The 21,835-nt window shown below is 42.1% G+C and overlaps 2 protein-coding genes across 3 annotated transcripts; both read right to left on the minus strand.

The window, feature by feature from the left end:
* Positions 1 to 557: 557 nt before the first annotated feature.
* Positions 558 to 6,301, minus strand: gpn2 (GPN-loop GTPase 2). 2 transcript variants are annotated; one of them, XM_080895748.1, is made up of 5 exons: positions 5,493 to 6,301; positions 5,179 to 5,335; positions 4,738 to 4,898; positions 1,471 to 1,676; positions 558 to 1,383 (listed from the first exon to the last, which is right to left on the minus strand). In XM_080895748.1, exons 1-5 carry the CDS (start codon positions 5,910 to 5,912, stop codon positions 1,296 to 1,298), a joined length of 1,032 nt encoding a protein of 343 aa, XP_080751874.1. In that variant the 5' UTR covers positions 5,913 to 6,301; the 3' UTR covers positions 558 to 1,295. The 2 variants fall into 2 exon arrangements, with proteins under 2 accessions (XP_080751874.1, XP_080751873.1); XM_080895747.1 differs by having other exon boundaries at positions 566 to 1,357; positions 1,546 to 1,676; positions 5,493 to 6,300.
* A 419-nt stretch (positions 6,302 to 6,720) lies between these two features.
* gpatch3 (G patch domain containing 3) lies at positions 6,721 to 11,682 on the minus strand. Its single transcript, XM_080897007.1, has 7 exons — positions 11,258 to 11,682; positions 9,306 to 9,766; positions 8,973 to 9,147; positions 7,704 to 7,763; positions 7,501 to 7,622; positions 7,284 to 7,411; positions 6,721 to 6,942 (listed from the first exon to the last, which is right to left on the minus strand). The coding sequence occupies exons 1-7, from the start codon at positions 11,670 to 11,672 to the stop codon at positions 6,750 to 6,752; spliced, it is 1,554 nt and encodes a 517-aa protein (XP_080753133.1). The 5' UTR covers positions 11,673 to 11,682; the 3' UTR covers positions 6,721 to 6,749.
* Between the last annotated feature and the right edge of the window lie 10,153 nt (positions 11,683 to 21,835).

Below are 21,835 nucleotides of genomic sequence, written 5' to 3' on the forward strand. Positions count from 1 at the left end.
TTGCAAGGAAGGACTGTACACATATAATTTCATAGCCACGTCACACCACACAGGGTTAATGCGATTTCCCACACCAGCGCGAGCTCTCAAAGTGGATCACGCTTTATTTCAGTCTGACTTCCAACTTTGCACGAAAGCGCTGGCACACCGAGGCCCCCCCGTGTTAAAACCAGCGTCTATGGGCTCCTTTTTAAGTTGGCAGGGTTACGATTTTTTTTTTTTTAATGTGAGATGTTGAGCTGGGGAGAGTGAACTGGGAGTAGGACAGTAAAGTCAGGGGCAGTCAATAGGGAGAAGTTTTAGTTGTATTTCGAAAGACAAGAGGATCTTCCATCCTAGAGACCAGACACAGGGCCAGTTGTGCAGAAACACAGATTTAATGTGGCTTCCTCTCCCCGCCTGACTTAATTTTTTCGGCTCTGGCTGGTTGAAAGACTTGGAGCAGACTTTTGTGGATCAGGGAGAAGCATTTGCGAGCACATGTGCCATCTGCTGGTGAAACAGCAGATCCATATATACAAGGACTCAACTACTTATGATGCCTTACTTAAGGGCTTTATTGAACCATTTCAGTCTTTGTCATAAAACAATCATCTCTGGATAATATGCAGTTGTCTTATAAATGTTTATAGGATTATCCACCTTTTCCTTTACCCTAAAACACTGCTCAAAACTTCCCTTTTCACCAGAAAATCGTGCAACTGTTAGGAGGCAACTGAGGCTCTGGAGATTATATTCCACTGCGTGTCATGTTTTTATGCATGCAGGCTTTATCAGACATCTTCCTCGTCATTCCAGTTTGTGTGTATCTGCCATTATTCACGCAAAACATTTCATTTTTGCACCCATAATAAGAATAAATGGCCATATTCATTACAGTCACGTTGTTGTTTCAGCTCAACGATCATATCAGGGCTACAAGGCAAAACATGGGCTCCCAAGCATGTATCAAACTCAAACAAAAATGAAACTGAATGACTTTATTTTTTATCCATTTGTAAAGAAGACATTTCTTTTTTGCCTACAAAACATTACAAAAAAAAAAAAAAGATTACTCAGCCCACACATTTGCTCCCTTTAGTCTTCGTCACTGTGATTCTTTCATGAGGTGTGGTGCGACCGTGAAGCATCTACAGCACCCACATTTAGTTCTTATGTCTCCACTGCTTCTGCAGAGAGGCTGAGAAGAATTCAGGCCAAGTGAGATGGATGTTCCCAGGACCCCCTTCGTATACTGCTGCTGAAGGGGTGACCGCTTTCGTCCTGTTATTTGAGCTTTTCCATTTACAGCTCCATCATTTCCTCTTCCACAGTCTTTCCACTGGTTTCAACATACCTCTCTTGCACCCCGAGAGTACTGGTTGGTTAAATGTTAAGGAAAACCTGACAAACTACACATAAATTGGCTGTTATTTCTTGGCGTAAGAAATCCTCTCAATAAAACTGTAAACACTTATGCTTTTCAGACACCTCCTGTAAATCTTTATATTTGGCATCAAACCAGATGAGTCACTGTGAGTCACCACGACGATCAGGAAAGGATACGAGTTGAACTGGAAGTCTGCCCCCACAGCAGCTGACATCATGGCCTGCAGATTCCTCTCCTCCAGGTCTCCAAAGCAGTAGCCGTTGGCCTTGTCCACTGCTCGTAAGACCTGAATCATGCTCTCTTTGTCCTGGAAACCGAAAAGAGAAGTGCTTGATCCGGGGCTTTCCCACAAAGAGAAACTACCCACTGATCCCCTCAAGTGAGATTCACTTTAGAAAGAGGATGACAAAGCCTTTTTGAAAATGTGTGAGCACAGATTTTTCAGATTCTTCTTTGTGTGTTATAAGGTGTTGTCATAATGACATAAGCAGCACGCACATGCAAAGCAATAAATCCTCAAACTTCACTGACCTCTAACACTTTGCAGCTCTTTCTCAAAGTCGAAAGCTTTTATTTTTGGCTGCTTTAGGCACCATAAGTGGGTAACCAAGGTAACTAATGGCTGCTTAAACTAAGAACATGTACAAAGCATGTGTGCCAACCTGCCTCACGCATAACTTGCTGGTGCCACATGCAGTGATGGCACATGGTCTAGACTCCTGTCTCTGCACACACAGGATCAAATCACTCTTTATAAAGAAGCGATGTCAGGGAACGAGTGCAGAGTGCAGACAGCCCTCTCCCCCAATCCATCTGCACAAAATTGATCCAACCTTCAATTTGAAACGCTAAAAGCGATTTATGATTTAACGGTTCAAATAATGAAATACGAGGCATGTGACTTTTTAAGGGAAACGAACCGTGACGTCTGGTCAGTATGGATGCTTTATGACTACTTCAGAAGAAAGTAAAGAACTCTTATTTTGCACTCAACATCTCACAGAAGCATGATGCAGATACATTAATTAAGTAATAACAATGAAAATTTGTCGAGTTCACTGGCAAGACATGGCATTTGTTTTTACAGTGGGGCAAAAAAGTATTTAGTCAGCCACCGATTGTGCAAGTTCCCCCACTTAAAATGATGACAGAGGTCAGTAATTTGCACCAGAGGTACACTTCAACTGTGAGAGACAGAATGTGAAAAAAAAATCCATGAATTCACATGGTAGGATTTGTAAAGAATTTATTCGTAAATCAGGGAGGAAAATAAGTATTTGGTCACCTCAAACAAGGAAAATCTCTGGCTCTCACAGACCTGTAACGTCTTCTGTAAGAAGCTTTTCTGTCCCCCACTCGTTACCTGTATGAATGGCACCTGTTTGAACTCATCATCTGTATAAAAGACACCTGTCTACAGCCTCAAACAGTCAGACTCCAAACTCCGCCATGGCCAAGACCAAAGAGCTTTCGAAGGACACCAGGAAAAGTATTGTAGACCTGCACCAGACTGGGAAGAGTGAATCTACAATAGGCAAGCAGCTTGATGTGAAAAAATCAACTGTGGGAGCAATCATCAGAAAATGGAAGACATACAAGACCACTGATAATCTCCCTCGATCTGGGGCTCCACGCAAGATCTCATCCCGTGGGGTCAAAATGATCATGAGAACGGTGAGCAAAGATCCCAGAACCACACGGGGGGACCTGGTGAATGACCTGCAGAGAGCTGGGACCAAAGTAACAAAGGTCACCATCAGTAACACACTACAACGGCAGGGAATCAAATCCCGCAGTGCCAGACGTGTTCCGCTGCTGAAGCCAGTGCATGTCCAGGCCCGTCTGAAGTTTGCCAGAGAGCACATGGATGATACAGCAGAGGATTGGGAGAATGTCATGTGGTCAGATGAAACCAAAGTAGAACTTTTTGGTATAAACTCAACTCGTCGTGTTTGGAGGAAGAAGAATACTGAGTTGCATCCCAAGAACACCATACCTACTGTGAAGCATGGGGGTGGAAACATCATGCTATGGGGCTGTTTTTCTGCCAAGGGGACAGGACGACTGATCCGTGTTAAGGACAGAATGAATGGGGCCATGTATCGTGAGATTTTGAGCCAAAACCTCCTTCCATCAGTGAGTACTTTGAAGATGAAACGAGGCTGGGTCTTCCAACATGACAATGATCCAAAACACACCGCCCGGGCAACATAGGAGTGGCTCCGTAAGAAGCATTTGAAAGTCCTGGAGTGGCCTAGCCAGTCTCCAGACCTCAACCCCATAGAAAATCTGTGGCGGGAGTTGAAAGTCCGTGTTGCTCGGCGACAGCCCCAAAACATCACTGCTCTCGAGAAGATCTGCATGGAGGAATGGGCCAAAATACCAGCTACTGTGTGTGCAAACCTGGTAAAGACCTATAGTAAACGTTTGACCTCTGTTATTGCCAACAAAGGTTATGTTACAAAGTATTGAGTTGTATTTTTGTTATTGACCAAATACTTATTTTCCACCCTGATTTACGAATAAATTCTTTACAAATCCTACCATGTGGATTCATGGATTTTTTTTTTTTTTCACATTCTGTCTCTCACAGTTGAAGTGTACCTCTGGTGCAAATTACTGACCTCTGTCATCATTTTAGGTGGGGGAACTTGCACAATCGGTGGCTGACTAAATACTTTTTTGCCCCACTGTATGTGTACTCTCTAGACCTGTTAGTGGTCCACACAAACTGAACCCATCCATCCATCCACACACTCTCTTAACCACTAATCCAATTCAGGGTTGTGTCAGGGCTGGCACGTATCCCAGCTATCACTGGATGGGGTACATCCCGGACAGGTCCCCAGTCCCTGACACAGAGACAGACAATCACTCACACTATATAGCCAGTTTAACCTAACGTGTAGATCTTTGGACTGTGGGAGGAAGCTGGAGTACCCAGAGAGAGCCCACGTGAGCACAAAGAGAACATGCAAACTGCACACTGAAAGGCTCCAGCTGGCCGTCAGGTTGGAACCAGGAGCCTTTTTGCTGTGAGGCGACAGTGCCACCCCCCTGTTAGTCACTCAACATTAGTATTATACATTCCACTGGTCCTTAACCAACAAACTCCCCAGTGCAAAGCCCGTGTGATGTTGGCATGTGTGAATAAAGCAGGCAAGCACATCTGAGCAGACTGAGACTCTGAGAAAGGACACCTGTGGAAATTATCACTACTAGATTCTCCCCAAACTGCCAGAACTTCATGTGTGAAAGCAGCTTATTTTATTTATTTAATTCACCAAAGCATATTCTAATTTACTGGGAGTTAAACAGACATTACTGGCTCTTCTTTTGCAGTTAATACCAAGAAGCAGCGCTGGTACCTGTACATTGAGAGGGACAAAGGACACAAGGCTGTAATCTTGCACGACCTCTGCCAACTTTTCATTTAGGTGGCGGAATTTTTTAAAGAAGGGGTCTGCAGCCAAGTGATCGAGAAGATAGGTCAGGTCCATGACCTCTGTGTAGAAGTCAAGGTTGAAGGCTGGAAAAGAGTACAAGACAAATGTTACCAAGGATGATGATGAAAAGCAACCAGTTGTGAAATTCAACAACTCAGCTGGCAATCAATGCCGGTATAGTTTTTTTTTCTTTCATCCTACTTTCTTAGAAGGGAAACAAAGAAATATGATTTCTAAAAAGACCTTTAATGTCTTAATCTCACTGTCTTAGAACATTTATCCAGCACAAATCAATGCGATTCATCAGATAATCTCTGACTACAGCCTGTAAAATCTGTTTAAAGCAAACCCTTATTAACTCACCCAGCTTGCCATACTGCTCCATCAAGTCCATCTTGGAGAGAACGTTGACATGGGGAAGCTCGACATGCAGCATCGTAGACAGCGAGGTGCACAGCACTGAAATGAACTTGGCTGGATCAGCACAGTAATGAGAGTCCACGAGGTGCACCGCTGTGAGCTAAAAGAGAGGACATCAGCCCTAAAATTCATCTTATGGTGTTAATATAAATTCACCTTGTTGTGTTAAAGCTGTGTATACATGATGGCAGTGTGGGTAAGGTAGGAGCTGTGAAGGCTCAGCAGACATACAATAATTATCTAATGATGAAGCTCACCCTGAAATTCCACTTGGCCAGCTGTGAGAAGATATTCTTCACTGAGTTCTGGTGGGTGTAGAGCTCCACCTGTCCAGGACAGTCAAACAAGAAGTAGCAGTCACTGTACTGTTTCAGCTTCTCCTCCAACCAGTCCAGATTTGCTTCGACGTATTCCATGCAGTAGAGAAGTCCACCATTGGGCCCCAGCTTTAAACCTTCCATGACATCGTCCAAAGTCACCAGCTCTGAGATATCTACCGCACAGGAATAAGGTATCCCTTCATTGGCTGGATCCATATTCACAACCACCACCTTGCGTCCCAGGTGAGTCAGAAACTCTTGCATCCCTTGGCAGTAGGTGGTTTTCCCCGAACCCGGGGGCCCAATAACCACCTGACCGAAACGCAGGGAGGGCTTCGCTTGTGTCTGCTTGGACATGGCTTCAGACTCGCATTAGATGGTGCTAGGATGTCCTGTGCAGGGTACCAACTGGGGTGTTGGCTGGCAGTGTCACAGGATTTGGTATCAAGAGTTCAGTTTTTCTTCCACCAACTACATTAAAAACTCTTTAAACACTAAATAAACCTGGACCTGCCATCCACTCCGGTCAGACAAGACTTGTACAAAGTAGCTATTTAAATGTTTATGTACGATAAATCGTAAGTCTACTCAAAACATATGTGCAGGTCCTTAATATAATGTTGACTTTTACTGTAAATTACAGCAATACTGACTGATATTTACCGTTTGCTGATGCTATATTTACATGCGTATGGAAGTCGCTAACACATGCTAACGCTACTCGGAAGTATATCTAAGTTACGTAACTGGCGTGTCAAAATAAAAGCCGGTTGTTAACATGGCGCAACGTGCAGGACTAATTTCAGACTACATTTTTTTCTAAATCATCTCATCCTTGCTCAAACACCACATTATTCCGTCATTAATAGCTTGGTACAATTCATAATTCATACACATGTGTATAGTTAATATAGGAAAACTAGATTTTGTGTGAGATTAAAAATTAGAGACACTAATCACATGAAAAAAGGATTTCAACATATATATATATATATATATATATAAATGTGTGTGTATATATATATATATATATATATATATATATATATATATATATATATATATATATATATATATAGAGAGAGAGAGAGAGAGAGAGAGAGAGAGAGAGAGAGAGATAAGTATGTGTGTGTTTAAAAAAAAAAAAAAAGAGTTCCATGATGTTAAAATGGTTTTAATTAAATTTTATTAAAGTCATCTTTGTGATCTTTGTGGGCCAATGCTGCCACCTGGTTGCCACCCTCTGTACTTCATACTTGTGTTCGGCTGCCGTCTCAGCAAGGTATCGCCTCTGTCTATGTCTTTGGGTTTATCATACACTGTAGTTATATGATAATCTGTTCTGGCCTTTTTTATAGGATGTAAGACCAATTTCTCTCCATGATACCTGCAAAAAAGAAAAGGAAAAAAACAACACAGCATCAGCATCACCTACCTCACATACCAAAGCTTAAAATTATATTAGCTGTTAAGCTGCGTCCACACTGGAAGCAAATTGAGTGACATCCTGCAATTTCAAGTGACTAAGGGCGGAATAACTGCTGGCGTTTGGGAAGTGGGTTGGATGTAAAATTAACTTCTTTTAACTTCCTCCATAGGATCGAAACAACTACCAATGAGAGTGAAGAATAGCAGTATTGATTGACACCTGAGCCTGGAACAAGCGACCTGCCGTCAGCTTGAGAGCAAAGTCGATCAAAATCTTCCGCTGATTGTGCTCATGCTCACCCAAAGCCTCTTTTACAGTTGGGATGTTGCCCCTCATTTTCAAGTGCTTCAGAAATTCCAATCTGGCTGTTTCCTAGGCCTTCACCTTCCCTCCAGCCGTGTTTCTCCATCACACGACGCCCAAAGCCCTAATCAGAGAAAAAATATATGTGCAGTTATCTGATGTGTAACAAGAGGAAAGATTAGATTAAGTTATATGTGATGGCAACCTCCTCACCTTAGTGAACCTCTCAAAGCGGCCAATAGACTGATTGTGCCCCGATCCATCTTCATGACCCTCCCTCAGCCTCTTTTCATACCGCATTGTGACGTAATCTCGAGCATCCATGTCACCTCCATCTGTAAAAGGACTTGGTTATAGGAAATCTGACTCTGCATTAATAGAACACAGTTTAGTTAATTAGGGTAAAAAATTTTTACCTTTATCATAGTAAACACTCGTGTCAACATCCCAGTCATCGGCTGTTTCTTCATCAAAGTCTGAAAAACGAGAGAAACACACATGAATGTAATCACACAGTCGCTGTTGTTTTGTTAGCTATTTGTTCATGATGTAAATCTCTGGTTACATCACATCCCTCTATTGAATTGAGATCTGGTGACTGTGCCATTTGAGAACAGTGAACTCATTGTCATGTTCAAGAAACCAGTTTATGATGATCTCAGTGTTTTCACGTGGCTTGTTATCCTGTTGGAAATGGGTACACTGTTGTCATAAAGATGGATGTTCATGGCGAGTAGCAACACAAAAGTAGATTGTGACATTTAAATGATGGTCAGTTGGTACTAAGAACCCCAAAGTGTGCTAAGAAAATATTCCACACCCCAGCAGTTGACACAAGGCAGGATGAATCCATGCTTCCATGTTGGTTACTCCTAATTCTGATGTTCCAGTGTTTCCAACATTCTTTTCCAGTCTTCTTTTGTCTGGAGTTGTTGAACTTTTGTGAACATCAGTTTCCAGTTCTTAGCAGACATCTGCTGCTGTAGCCCATGTGCTTCAAGGTTTAACATATTCAGATATGCTGTTCTGCCCCCCCTTTTTTTAACGAGTGATTATTTGAGCTACTGTTGTTTTCACTCATAAAGAAGTCTGGCTGTTCTCCTCTGACACCAAACGAGGCATTTTCACCCACAATTTGCTGCTCACTTTATATTTGCTTGTTTTTGGACCGTTTTCTGTAAAACCCGACAGATGCTTGTGTGCGAAAAACGCCGGAAGATCAGCAGTTTCTGAAATACTCAGACCAAACTGTCTGACAGCAACAACTATGTTTCAAGTTATTTAAACCAGCTTTCTTCCCTATTCTGATGCTTGGTTTAAGCTTCAGCAGGTCGTCCTCACCACGTTCGCATGTCTAAACTCATTCAGTTGCTGGCATGTGATTGGCTGATCGAATTTTTGAATTAGCAAGCTACTGAAGAGGTGTATCTAACAAAGCGGCCAGTGTGAGTATATTTGCAATTATCTTTTAATGTATGTTATTGTAGAGCGGAATTTGTTTGTCAGCATCTCCACTGAATTGATTTCTTATACTAATTAACACATACAGACACGTTCAGTTTGCCTTTCCACACCTATTTACCTAAAGTTTGCTTAATAACCTGCACACCCCATTGCTCGTTTATTAACACAGTATAGTATGCAAGCTTTTTTCTTCAAAGTGCATTAGTGTTTTTGGTGCCTACCTCCTTCTTCCTCTTGCCAGTACTGAGCATCAGTGTAGAACACCAGACCTGAGCCTCCTTTTTCCCACTTCAGCTCAATCTCTTCTTCAAACAGTCTCTCTTTGGTTCGCTCCTGGCTTGTTACATCATCATGCAAAGCCTCGTGGCGTTCCCACTCCTCACAGCAGTCATCATCCTACAATCAATCACATGAAGAAATTAGCAAACTACAATAAAGGGATGATGATGGTTTTAGTTAGGCTGCACCTAATGGACAGCCGACACAAACTAAAACCAACACATTTATCCAACACGCTGACAGACAGCTGGTTGATAGGACTGAACTGAACCTACATCATCAGCATTCGACTGCGCATCCTCTTCCTCTGCGTCTTCCTTCTGTGCTTCATCAGCCTCAGTGGTTTCTGTGTTATCACCCAGCTGCCTCGATCCTAAGGATGAACCAGGCAAAGTACCTGGTCCTGATATTTCATGTCCAGCAGCTGTTAATACAGTCTCTTCTGTGGCTGGAAGTGTGCAAGTGTCATGGTACTGGAAGGGCACGTTCCCATAGCGACGGTTGGAACTGGTCTTGGGGAAAGTGAGCCCCAGTTTCCGAATGAGGCGTGGAGGCAGGCGACAGGCTTGGATGAGCTGGAGAAACACTTTTACGGATGTGCCCACATTCCCGTTCTGCATCAGAGCAGGTGGATTCAGTTCGGAGAGGCTTCTGAGGTCGGCCTCTGTGAATCGCTCTGTTAAGGAAACACGGTGCCGCTGTTCATACTTTGTTTTATAGGGGAAAGATCCGTCATCTGAAAGAAAGGAAAAAATAATAATACATGTACAAAGAGTGACAAAAACCACACGATGTGAAAGGTTCGTGCACCTCTTACTTCTAGGCTGGGTCATTGTAATTCCTTACTGTCAGGTTCTCCTAAAAACTTCCCATAAAGCCTTCAGTGAAAAACAAAACAAAACAAAATGCCGCAACGAGAGTGCAGACAGGCACTAGAAAGAGAGATCATATTTTTCCCCATACTGGCTTCTCATCACTGGCTTCTTGTTAAAACCAGAACTGAATTTTAAATCCTTTTCCTCACATACAAAGCCTCCATCTTATCTTAAAGACCTTACAGTTTAATATCATCCCAGTAGCACTCTCAGCAGGCTTATGATTTATGGAGTTTCCAAAAGTAGAATGGGAGTCAGAGCCTTTAGCTGTCAGGTCCTCCCCAGTGGATCCAGCTCCCAGTTTGGATTCAGGAGACAGACACCTCTTCTACGTTGAAGGTTAGGATTTAAACGTTCCTTATTGATAAAGCTTATAGTTAACATCATAGTCATAATTTTTTTTGCTACAGGCTCAAGGTGCTGGGCTGAGGCTTCCCATGATGCACTGAGCATATAGTCTCCATTCCCATCTTTTCACCCCCCATATGTTTAATATGCCACTACCGCATGATCTTAACTTTTCTTTTAGTCCTGCTTGTTGTCTATATGCTCCAGCCTGAGCCTTTTTCAGCTGGAGGTCTCTTCCAAATAAAATCAAGTTCTTTCAGACACCAGTATAGGAGACCCGTGTGCCGTAACGCTATTGCCTAAGAGAGGCCTAAATTCAAATCTTCCCTACAGCCATTTACTGTGTGTCTTGCCCATGCTCTTTGTCCCAGCTTTCCTGTCTTCTCTCCAATAAATGCTGCCCACGGCGGATCTTTTGGAATCTCTCTCCAACACTGTGGGGTGACTGTAACTCGAGAGGTAGAGCAGGTCATCTACTAATCAGAAGCTTGGAGGTTTGATCCCTGGCATACAGACTGGAGAAGTGTTATAATATTGAGTTGTATTTTGAGCAGCTTCAGCAACTAACCAAGTTTCTCTCATCCATCAGAGTGTCAGTGTTAGACAGAAAGCAATTTAAAAAGTGCTTCTATGAATTGGTGAAGGAGACAAGCTGTAGGAAGCACAGCAAGTGTTCAGGTAGAAGAAAAGGGTTAAAGTATATAAGACCCAGCCAATTGTAATGTCTGTCTTCTTCTTTCAGCTGCTCAGCCGTTTTAATAATCCTCCACATCTTTTAAAATTCAGTTTTGCTTTGTTGATTTAAAAGCATTTCCCCAAATATAAGATAAATAAATAATTTCTTATTTTTATAATTCTGGCTGTGATTTTCTTCTAAGGCTCACAACAGAGGCACAGGAACTACAGCTTTTATCACTGGATGATAACTAATACTCCTCACCTTGACCTGTCAATGACTAATGTGTCATGTGCCACATTAATACGTCGCATATGACATAATTCACCTTTGTCGTAGGAAACTTTGACTCTCTTGATAACACATCGTCTTGCCAGCCAGTTTCCCTTCGCGTCGATCCAGTGGTTCCCCGCATACATCCTCACGAACCTCTCAGCGTCCTTAGCGCGAACTGAGACGATGCAGCAGCACGACCTCACCGCCGGCTTTGACTCGGCTGGGATCTTTGTTAGCTCAGCGGACTCCGAAGATGAGGAACGGGGCTCCGAGTCATCTCCAGACACCGAGCTCTCAGGCGCCCCGGACTCCCTGAGAACCTCCGGCCTGTGTCGGTAGTGAAAACAATGAAAACCTCCGCTTTCTATGAACTGACTGAAATAATTCCTCAGGTCTGCTGAGCGAAACGCGACAGGAATGTTGGTTATTGCAAAATACACCGGAGGGTCAGCTTTAGCGTCCGCCATGATTGTTTATCTTCAGGAACGTTTGTAAATGACGTCATATCCGCTTCCGCAGACGTTACAGAAGTAAAGCTCATCGACTCATAAACGTTCATAACAATTATTAACCATGTCCAAAAAAAAATCATTAAGTATTAAACTTAAACGCAAGAAGACATCTTGGCAAAACCTGCAGAAACTTTTTCAGGGAGTTATTTGAAAGAATTATCTGAAAATAATATTTCGACCTTTTTTCTAAAAGGTCGAAATATTTAATTCGATTTTAATCTCAAAGTGAGCACTAATATTTTTTCCTGCACAATTTTTATGTGTTATGAGCAAAAAAAAATTAATTAATCAAATCTGATTAAATAAAAACAGTCCGGGAAATCCCTCCTTTTTATTCCCTTTTGCTGAATTCTCCATCATAATTAAATCTAGGATATCTGGAGAGCACATCTCTCGTCCTAACGTCTTTTCTGAAAGTACTTTTTCTCTTTCTACTATTGCATATGCTGTTTTTGGTTTTATGAGACTGCTGCATTATATTGTTTATGCATGTTTTACGGATGTAAATGTTTAATGTTGAGCTCATTTAAGCTTGCTTTTTTATAATGTGCGTACAGTTTAATATACATCAACACATCATAATATATATGAGTGTTGCGTTTATAGCGTCCCTGACCTGTCAAAGCCTGTCAAAGGCTGACTTTTAAGGTAGCTCTTAAAAGTCAGCCTTTTTTATGGACTCAGAAAACAGCCCTGTTTACCTTTGAACATAGCTTGTTACAGCCAAGACCGTTTTTAACTCTTTATATATCAGAAGGAGAAGGCTCTCAACCCATAAAGGAACACGTCCTCATTCAGTTTAGCAGAAAATATCAAATTAAAAATCACAGAATCCAGAGATCCACAGTTTTTCACTGTAATCTCAAAATTTAATAAGTGGCTGTCAGACAAATGCAGTGGAGTAAAGGAAGGAGTACAGAAACGGTTAGCTCAACATTGAATGTCAGTATTTAAACATTTATTTATTTAGTGTACAATGTAGATACAGTGGACATTCACATGTACCAGCTTGTGTGTGTGTCTGCCAGTCACAGTTTTCAGGACCCCAACACCTGACTACAGACAGAAAGAAAAAAATAAAAAGCATTTTTCATAATCAGCTTGAATTCAAAGTCCAAAACAGGAACTAACAGAAATACAAATAAACCTTAAAGAAAGAAAAGCAGCAATATAATAATAAAACTAATGCAGTGACCCAAAATACAATCATCACAAAAATCCAGACCATATCCAAACAATCACCAGTCTTGATCCTTTTTATATTTTCACTGTGAAATCCCCCCTGACATCCACACAACCAGTAACCAGTGCTGCTCAAAATATATAATCAGATTGCTTAAAATCACATATTGGGTCTTAATGGTTGGATTTTTGGTGTTTAAAGTCTGTATATAAATGTGCTGTGTAATTTGTGGAAAACAAAGTGATGCAAGATTGGTCAGGAAAATCCAGAATCATAAACATCAAGTTAAAAAATTAGAGCCCAACCCATACTGATACTGACATTTGACATAAGGACAAAGTTCATTTGTCTTTATTGTTTTTTAAAAGTCTGACATTCCAAACTTGTTATATGATATTTTATATTAAGTTGTTTACCGTCCGCTCGATTCTACACAGGTCAGCTGGTTGCTGTGTTTGTGGCATCCCAAACAGGTAAGTTATGAACACAGAAGTTGCATTCAGATTCCTTCCAATGCTGCTAAAATTAACACTCTTTACATAGTTGATTGGTCTTTCTCCAATTTTTCCTTTAGTTTTAAAATGTTCTTTTATCTGCCATTATACATGCCAATACCGATAGCTCAGTAAATAGACCATTGGATTAATAGAACTGCTTAAGCACTGTCTTAATGTTTTCATACAGTATATATTATAAGAGGTCACATCAAAGTGGCATCGATGTGCTTTGATAGACAACATGTTTAATCATGTCTCACTTGGTTGCACAGGTATATTTCTTTTCACACTGACTATAAGTTGCCAATTCCGCCTCTTTAATAATGGTCACAGTAAAACCTTCATTTCATTAGAAATACACCAAGAGTTGTTCAAAACTGTTTAACTTAGCATGACTAGTAAAAGGATAAAAGAGAAAGAGGCAGCTGAGAAATATATCTAGTCAGAGTTCATTAACCCAAAGTTAACCCTTGCTTTGTCCTTCACCTCAGCTTTTATTGTTGTATTTTTATAGTAATGGGCAGTAAAACTAGACTCGGGTGTCTGGACTCTGACATTATGTCACACATCATATTACACACACACACACCGTGCATTAGTCATCACCCTCCTGATTAGTGGAAGTTCAAACAAATTCTTGAGAATGTGCATGTGTGAACGTGTGTGATGTAAAAATAAAATTAAAGCTGCAAGCAGCGTTATGAGGGCCCTCGCACCCCATCGCGTCGAGCTACGCCCAACACCTACAACCAGCACCTCCGATCTGATGTCACATTGATGGAATTCATGCATTCAACCACCAGCTAACATTTCATCTCATTCAATCATGATTATAGTCGTTCCACTAGGTGGCACTCTAACCATTACTGACAAATGGCATAACAAACATTTCCGAGCTCGAGTCTCATCACGCCTGCGACCTTTGGGACATATTGGACATTTTGATTTTGAGTGACAGCAGATTACTGCTTTTTGGCGAGTGATTGAAAATCCACGTGCCACCATGACAACCCCGTTTCCCTGAACGTAAAAAGCTTCGCAATTTAACATCACAAAGGTCTTTAGATTCCACACACTGGAGATTGGTTCAATATGATGAAATCCCTTGGAGGAGTACGTCAAAGAACGGTGCCTGGAAAGAGGGCAAAATGTTGCCAAAATTACACATTAATTTTAAAATGGCTGACTTCCTGTTGGATTTGGGATATTGCTCCAAGAGACTTTTTTGTACATCTTGATATCTCCTATAAGCTTACCAGGTTTAAGACTCATACATAAAACACAGAGCTGGGGCTGATGTTTTGAAATTTCGTAGGGGGCGCTGTGGAGCCATTTTGCGCTATTCAATGAAAATGATCACATAACAACAAAGCCTTATGCACATTGGAGGTGTGCGCCAAATTTCAAGACTTTTTAAACTTTCCAAGCCCCTCAAAGGCCACTTCATTTTTCATGGTGAACAGCGTTGCCACCAGGGTGCGCCGTTCAGTATAAAGTCACAATATTCGCACTGCAGCATCATGAAGGACTGATGGTGATATTCACCGCTTTTGAGGTGTCCGCAATGAACCTGTGAAAATCAGTACAACAAAATTAAAGCCATGACATTTCCTGTTGCCACTAGGTGGCGCTGTCCGTATTCCCGACAATGGGCACATCAATCTGTTCAGGGCGGGTCTGACATCATGCCTGTAAAGTCTGGTACTGATCAGACTGGATTTCATTGAGTTATACTAATTTGTTTCTTCATGGCGTGACATCAAAGTTCGCCATGCCGCTGGTGTCACACCCTTTTGCGAAAAGTCACAGTTTTCACTGTAACCCAAGACCAACTCCTTAAGGCTTTCCTGGAGAAATTTGAGGCTGCAGATGTCACCCATCACTATACTGTACCCCAAAGTGTAAAACATGACATTTCCTGTTCCCACTAGGTGGCGCTGTCCCTGATGTAAAATATGGCAGTTGAAATATGTTCAGGGATGGAGCCTTATCATATGTGTTCACTTTGGTCAAGGTCAGAAAATCTATGACCGAATGAGAGGCAATAAGATTTTCATGGCGAGTCATCGAAATTCGCCATGGCGCCACGGCCTCATGGTATTGTGAAAACTCAAAAGCTCCGCAATTTAACATGGCATAAGGGTGTAGTTGGCACTGACCAAATATGAAGGTTATGAAATCAAACCCCAAGGAGGAGTTCGTCAAAGTTCGAGGCATGGAAATGGTAAAATCAGAGCCAAAATGTCACCTTCAATCCAAAATGGCGGACTTCCTGTTGGGTTTAGGACATTGCCATAATAGACTTTTTTGTTCGACTCTGAACATTATATAGGTGTACCGACTTTCAAACATGTAGGTCATACCCATACCGGGGGCTCGCGTTTTTCATTTTTCTAGGTGGCGCTACTGAGCTAATTTTCCCTGGCCATGTCTGAGAACATTAAAATACGTAAATTTTCACCAGACCTGACGCGTGTGCAAAATTTCATGAGTTTTCGAGCATGTTTAGGCCCTCAAACGGCCAATTCATTTGCCGAAATAATAATAATAATAATAATTAAAGCTGCAAGCAGCGTTATGAGGGCCCTCGCACCCCGGCGTGTCGAGCCACGCCCAACACCTAAAACCAGCACGTCCGATGTGATGTCACATTGATGGAATTCATGCATTTAACCACCAGCTAACAATTCAACTCATTCATTCATGATTAGTTAGTCGTTCCACTAGGTGGCGCTCTAACCATTATGTACAAATGGCATAACAAACACTTCCAAGCTCGAGTCTCATCACACCTGAGACGTTTGGGAGAGATTGGACATTGTGTTTTTGAGTGACAGCAGATTACTGCTTTTTGGCGAGTGATTCAAACTCTAAGTGCCACCATAACCACCCCGTTTCCCTGGACGTAAAAAGCTTCGCAATTTAACATCACAAAGGTCTTTAGATTCCACACACTGGAGAATGGTTCAATATGATGAAATCCCTTGGAGGAGTTCGTCAAAGTATGAAGCCTGAAAAGAGGGGAAAATGTCGCCAAAATTACACATTAATTTTAAAATGGCTGACTTCCTGTTGGATTTGGGATATTGCTCCAAGAGACTTTTTTGTACATCTTGATATTTTCCATAAGCTTACCAGGTTTCAGACTCATAGATGAAACACAGAGCTGGGGCTGATGTTTTGAAATTTTGTAGGGGGCGCTGTGGAGCAATTTCGCGCTATTCAATGAAAATGATCACATGACAACAAAGCCTACATCCATTTGGAGGTGTGTGCCAAATTTCAAGCCTCTATAAACTTTCCAAGCCCCTCAAAAGCCACTTCATCTTTCATGGTGAACCGCGTTGCCACCAGGGTGCGCCGTTCAGTTTAAAGTCACAATTTTTGCACTGAAGCATCACGAGGGACTGATGGTGATATTCACCGCTTTTGAGGTGGCCAAGATGAATCTGTGAAAATCAGTACAACAAAATTAAAGCCATGACATTTCCTGTTGCCACTAGGTGGCGCTATCTGTATTTCCGACAATGGGCACATCAATCTGTTCAGGGCGGGTCTGACATCATGCCTGTAAAGTCTGGTACTGATCAGACTGGATTTCATTGAGTTATACTAATTTGTTTCTTCATGGCGTGACATTAAAGTTCGCCACGCCGCTGGGGTCACACCCTTTTGCGAAAAGTCACAGTTTTCACTGTAACCCAAGACCAACTGCTTAAGGCTTTTCTGGAGAAATTTGAGGCTGCAGATGTCACCCATCACTATACTGTACCCCAAAGTGTAAAACATGACATTTCCTGTTCCCACTAGGTGGCGCTGTCCCTTATGTCAAATATGGCAGTTGAAATATGTTCAGGGGTGGAGCCTTATCATATGTGTGCTCTTTGGTCAAGGTCAGAAAATGTATGACAAAATGAGAGGCAATAAGATTTTCATGGCGAGTCATCGAAATTCGCCATGGCGCCACGGCCTCATAGTATTGTGAAAACTCAAAAGCTCCGCAATTTAACATGGCACAAGGGTGTAGTTGACACTGTCCAAATTTGAAGCTTATAGGACCAAATCCCAAGGAGGAGTTCGTTAAAGTTCGAGGCATGGAAACGGTAAAATCAGAGCCAAAATGTCACCTTCAATCCAAAATGGCGGACTTCCTGTTGGGTTTAGGACATTGCCATAATAGACTTTTTTGTTCGACTCTGAAAGTTATATAGGTGTACCGACTTTCAAACATGTAGGTCATACCCATACCGGGGGCTCGCGTTTTTCATTTTTCTAGGTGGCGCTACTGAGCTAATTTTCCCTGGCCATGTCTGAGAACATTAAAATACGTAAATTTTCACCAGACCTGACGCGTGTGCAAAATTTCATGAGTTTTCGAGCATGTTTAGGCCCTCAAACGGCCAATTCATTTGCCGAAATAATAATAATAATAATAATAATAATAAACAGAGCAATTACAATAGGGCCTTCGCACTGTCAGTGCTCGGGCCCTAATTAAAGCTGCAAGCAGCGTTATGAGGGCCCTCGCACCCCCGGCGCGTCGAGCCACGCCCAACACCTAAAACCAGCACCTCCGATCTGATGTCACATTGATGGAATTCATGCATTTAACCACCAGCTAACATTTCAACTCATTCATTTATGATTAGTTAGTCGTTCCACTAGGTGGCGCTCTAACCATTATGCACAAATGGCATAACAAACATTTCCGAGCTCGAGTCTCATCACGCCTATGAGCTTTGGGAGAGATTGGACATTGTGTTTTTGAGTGACAGCAGATTACTGCTTTTTGGCGAGTGATTGAAACTCTATGTGCCGCCATGACCACCCCGTTTCCCTGAATGTAAAAAGCTTCGCAATTTAACATCACAAAGGTCTTTAGATTCCACACACAGGAGATCGCATCAATGTGATGAAATCCCTTGGAGGAGTTCGTCAAAGAACGGTGCCTGAAAAGCGGGGAAAATGTTGCCAAAATTGCACATTAATTTTAAAATGGCTGACTTCCTGTTGGATTTGGGATATTGCTCCAAGAGACTTTTTTGTACATCTTGATATCTCCTATAAGCTTACCAGGTTTCAGACTCATACATAAAACACAGAGCTGGGGCTGTGGTTTTGAAATTTTGTAGGGGGCGCTGTGGAGCAATTTCGCGCTATTCAATGAAAATGATCACATGACAACAAAGCTTTCCTCCATTTGGGGGTGTGTGCTAAATTTAAAGCCTCTATATACTTTCCAAGCCCCTCAAAAGCCACTTCATCTTTCATGGTGGACTGCGTTGCCACCAGGGTGCGCCGTTCAGTTTAAAGTCACAATTTTTGCACTGATGCATCACGAGGGACTGATGTTGATATTCACCGCTTTTGAGGTGGCCACGATGAACCTGTGAAAATCAGTACAACAAAATTAAAGCCATGACATTTCCTGTTGCCACTAGGTGGCGCTGTCCGTATTTCCGACAATGGGCACATCAATCTTTTCAGGGCGGGTCTGACATCATGCCTGTAAAGTCTGGTACTGAACAGACTGGATTTCATTGAGTTATACTAATTTGTTTCTTCATGGCGTGACATCAAAGTTCGCCATGCTGCTGGGGTCACACCCTTTTGCGAAAACTCACAGTTTTCACTGTAACCCAAGACCAACTCCTTAAGGCTTTCCTGGAGAAATTTGAGGCTGCAGATGTCACCCATCACAATACTGTACCCCAAAGTGTAAAACATGACATTTCCTGTTCCCACTAGGTGGCGCTGTCCTTGATGTCAAATATGGCAGTTGAAATATGTTCAGGGGTGGAGCCTTATCATATGTGTTCACTTTGGTCAAGGTCAGAAAATGTATGACAAAATGAGAGGCAATAAGATTTTCATGGCGAGTCATCGAAATTCGCCATGGCGCCACGGCCTCATGGTATTGTGAAAACTCAAAAGCTCCGCAATTTAACATGGCACAAGGGTGTAGTTGACACTGTCCAAATTTGAAGTTTATAGGACCAAATCCCAAGGAGGAGTTCGTTAAAGTTCGAGGCATGGAAATGGCAAAATTAGAGCCAAAATGTCACCTTCTCTTCCAAATGGCGGACTTCCTGTTGGGTTTGCGTCAATGGGCCCACTGACTTTTTTGTTCGTCTTGGCATGATACACATGTGTGCCAAATTTCATACATGTAGCTCAAACCATGTGGTCGTAGGGCTGCATTTAACAAGGCATAGGTGGCGCTCTAGAGCCATTTCCCAGTGCTCATAAGTAAAACCATTAAAATACAAAATTTTTCACCAGACCTGGCATGTGTGCAAAATTTCATGAGTTTTTGAGCATGTTTAGGCCCTCAAAAAGGCCCTTGTTTGGGGTGAATAATAATAATAATAATAATAATTAAAGCTGCAAGCAGCGTTATGAGGGCCCTCGCACCCCCGGCACGTCGAGCCACTGCCAACACCTCAAACCGGCACGTCCGATGTGATGTCACATTGATGGATTTCATGCTTTTAACCACCAGCTAACATTTCATCTTATTCAACCAGGATTATAGTCATGCCACTAGGTGGCGCTCTAACCATTATTGACAAATAGCATAACAAACATTTCCAAGCTCGAGTCTCATCACACCTGCGACCTTTGGGAGAGATTGGACATTTTGTTTTTAGTGACAGCAGATTACTGCTTTTTGCGAGTGATTGAAACTCTACGTGCCGCCATGACCACCCCGTTTCCCTGAACGGAAAAAGCTTCGCAATTTAACATCACAAAGGTCTTTAGATTCTACACACTGAAGAATGCTTCAATATGATGAAATCCCTTGGAGGAGTTCGTCAAAGTATGAAGCCTGAAAAGAGGGGAAAATGTCGCCAAAATTACACATTAATTTTAAAATGGCTGACTTCCTGTTGGATTTGGGATATTGCTCCAAGAGACTTTTTTGTACATCTTGATATCTCCTATAAGCCTACCAGGTTTCAGATTCATACATAAAACACAGAGCTGGGGCTGTGGTTTTGAAATTTTGTAGGGGGCGCTGTGGAGCCATTTTGGGATATTCAATGAAAATGATCACATGACAACAAAGCCATCGTCACATTGGAGGTGTGTGCCAAATTTCAAGCCTCTATAAACTTGCCAAGACCCTCAAAAGCCACTTCATCTTTCATGGTGAACAGTGTTGCCACCAGGGTGCGCCGTTCAGTTTAAAGTCACAATTTTTGCACTGAAACATCACGAGGGACTGATGTTGATATTCACCGCTTTTGAGGTGGCCACGATGAACCTGTGAAAATCAGTACAACAAAGTGTAAGCCATGACATTTCCTGTTCCCACTAGGTGGCGCTCTTCATATTCCTGACAATGGGCACATCAATCTGTTCAGGGCGGGTCTGACATCACGCCTGTAAAGTCTGGTACTGATTAGACTGGATTTCATTGAGTTATACTAATTTGTTTCTTCATGGCGAGACATCAAAGTTCGCCATGCTGCTGGGGTCACACCCTTTCGTGAAAACTCACAGTTTTCACTGTACCCCAAGACCAACTCCTTAAGGCTTTCCTGGAGAAATATGAGGCTGCAGATGTCACCCATCACAATACTGTACCCCAAAGTGTAAAACATGACATTTCCTGTTCCCACTAGGTGGCGCTGGCCCTTATGTCAAACATGGCAGTTGAAATATGTTCAGGGCTGGAGCCTTATCATATGTGTGCTCTTTGGTCCAGATCGGAACATGTATGACAGAATGAGAGGCAATAAGATTTTCATGGCGAGTCATCGAAATTCGCCATGGCGCCACGGCCTCACCGTATTGTGAAAACTCAAAAGCTCCGCAATTTAACATGGCACAAGGGTGTAGTTGACACTGACCAAATATGAAGGTTATGAAATCAAACCCCAAGGAGGAGTTCGCAAAAGTTCGAGGCATGGAAATGGCAAAATTAGAGCCAAAATGTCACCTTCTCTTCCAAATGGCGGACTTCCTGTTGGGTTTGCGTCAATGGGCCCACAGACTTTTTTGTTCGTCTTGGCATGATACACATGTGTGCCAAATTTCATACATGTAGCTGAAACGATGTGGTCGTAGGGCTGCATTTAACAAGGCATAGGTGGCGCTCTAGAGCCATTTCCCAGTGCTCATATATAAAACCATTAAAATACAAAATTTTTCACCAGACCTGGCATGTGTGCAAAATTTCATGAGTTTTTGAGCATGTTTAGGCCCTCAAAAAGGCCCTTGTTTCGCCTGAATAATAATAATAATAATAATAATAATAATAATAATAATAAGAAACGGAGCAGATACAATAGGGCCTTCGCACTCTCGGTGCTCGGGCCCTAATAATAATAATAATAATAATAATAATAATAATAATAATAATAAGAAACGGAGCAGATACAATAGGGCCTTCGCACTCTCGGTGCTCGGGCCCTAATAATAATAATAAACAG

Source organism: Rhamphochromis sp. 'chilingali', assembly GCF_963969265.1.
Source record: "Rhamphochromis sp. 'chilingali' genome assembly, chromosome: 11".
Taxonomy (NCBI): domain Eukaryota; kingdom Metazoa; phylum Chordata; class Actinopteri; order Cichliformes; family Cichlidae; genus Rhamphochromis; species Rhamphochromis sp. 'chilingali'.

Bases quoted from the DNA above. Each gene is read 5' to 3' on its own strand.
- gpn2 (XM_080895748.1), bottom strand. From the start codon at position 5,912: ATGTCCAAGCAGACACAAGCGAAGCCCTCCCTGCGTTTCGGTCAGGTG. The intron at 4,899-5,178 runs GTGAGTTAATAA...ACTCTTTTCCAG, and splicing joins GGAGCAGTATGGCAAGCTGG to CCTTCAACCTTGACTTCTAC. The intron at 1,677-4,737 runs GTACCAGCGCTG...TTCGGTTTCCAG, and splicing joins TTGTCCCTCTCAATGTACAG to GACAAAGAGAGCATGATTCA.
- gpatch3 (XM_080897007.1), bottom strand. From the start codon at position 11,672: ATGGCGGACGCTAAAGCTGACCCTCCGGTGTATTTTGCAATAACCAAC. The intron at 9,767-11,257 runs GTGAATTATGTC...CCTTTCTTTCAG, and splicing joins CAAAGTTTCCTACGACAAAG to ATGACGGATCTTTCCCCTAT. The intron at 9,148-9,305 runs GTAGGTTCAGTT...GATTGATTGTAG, and splicing joins CGCAGTCGAATGCTGATGAT to GATGATGACTGCTGTGAGGA.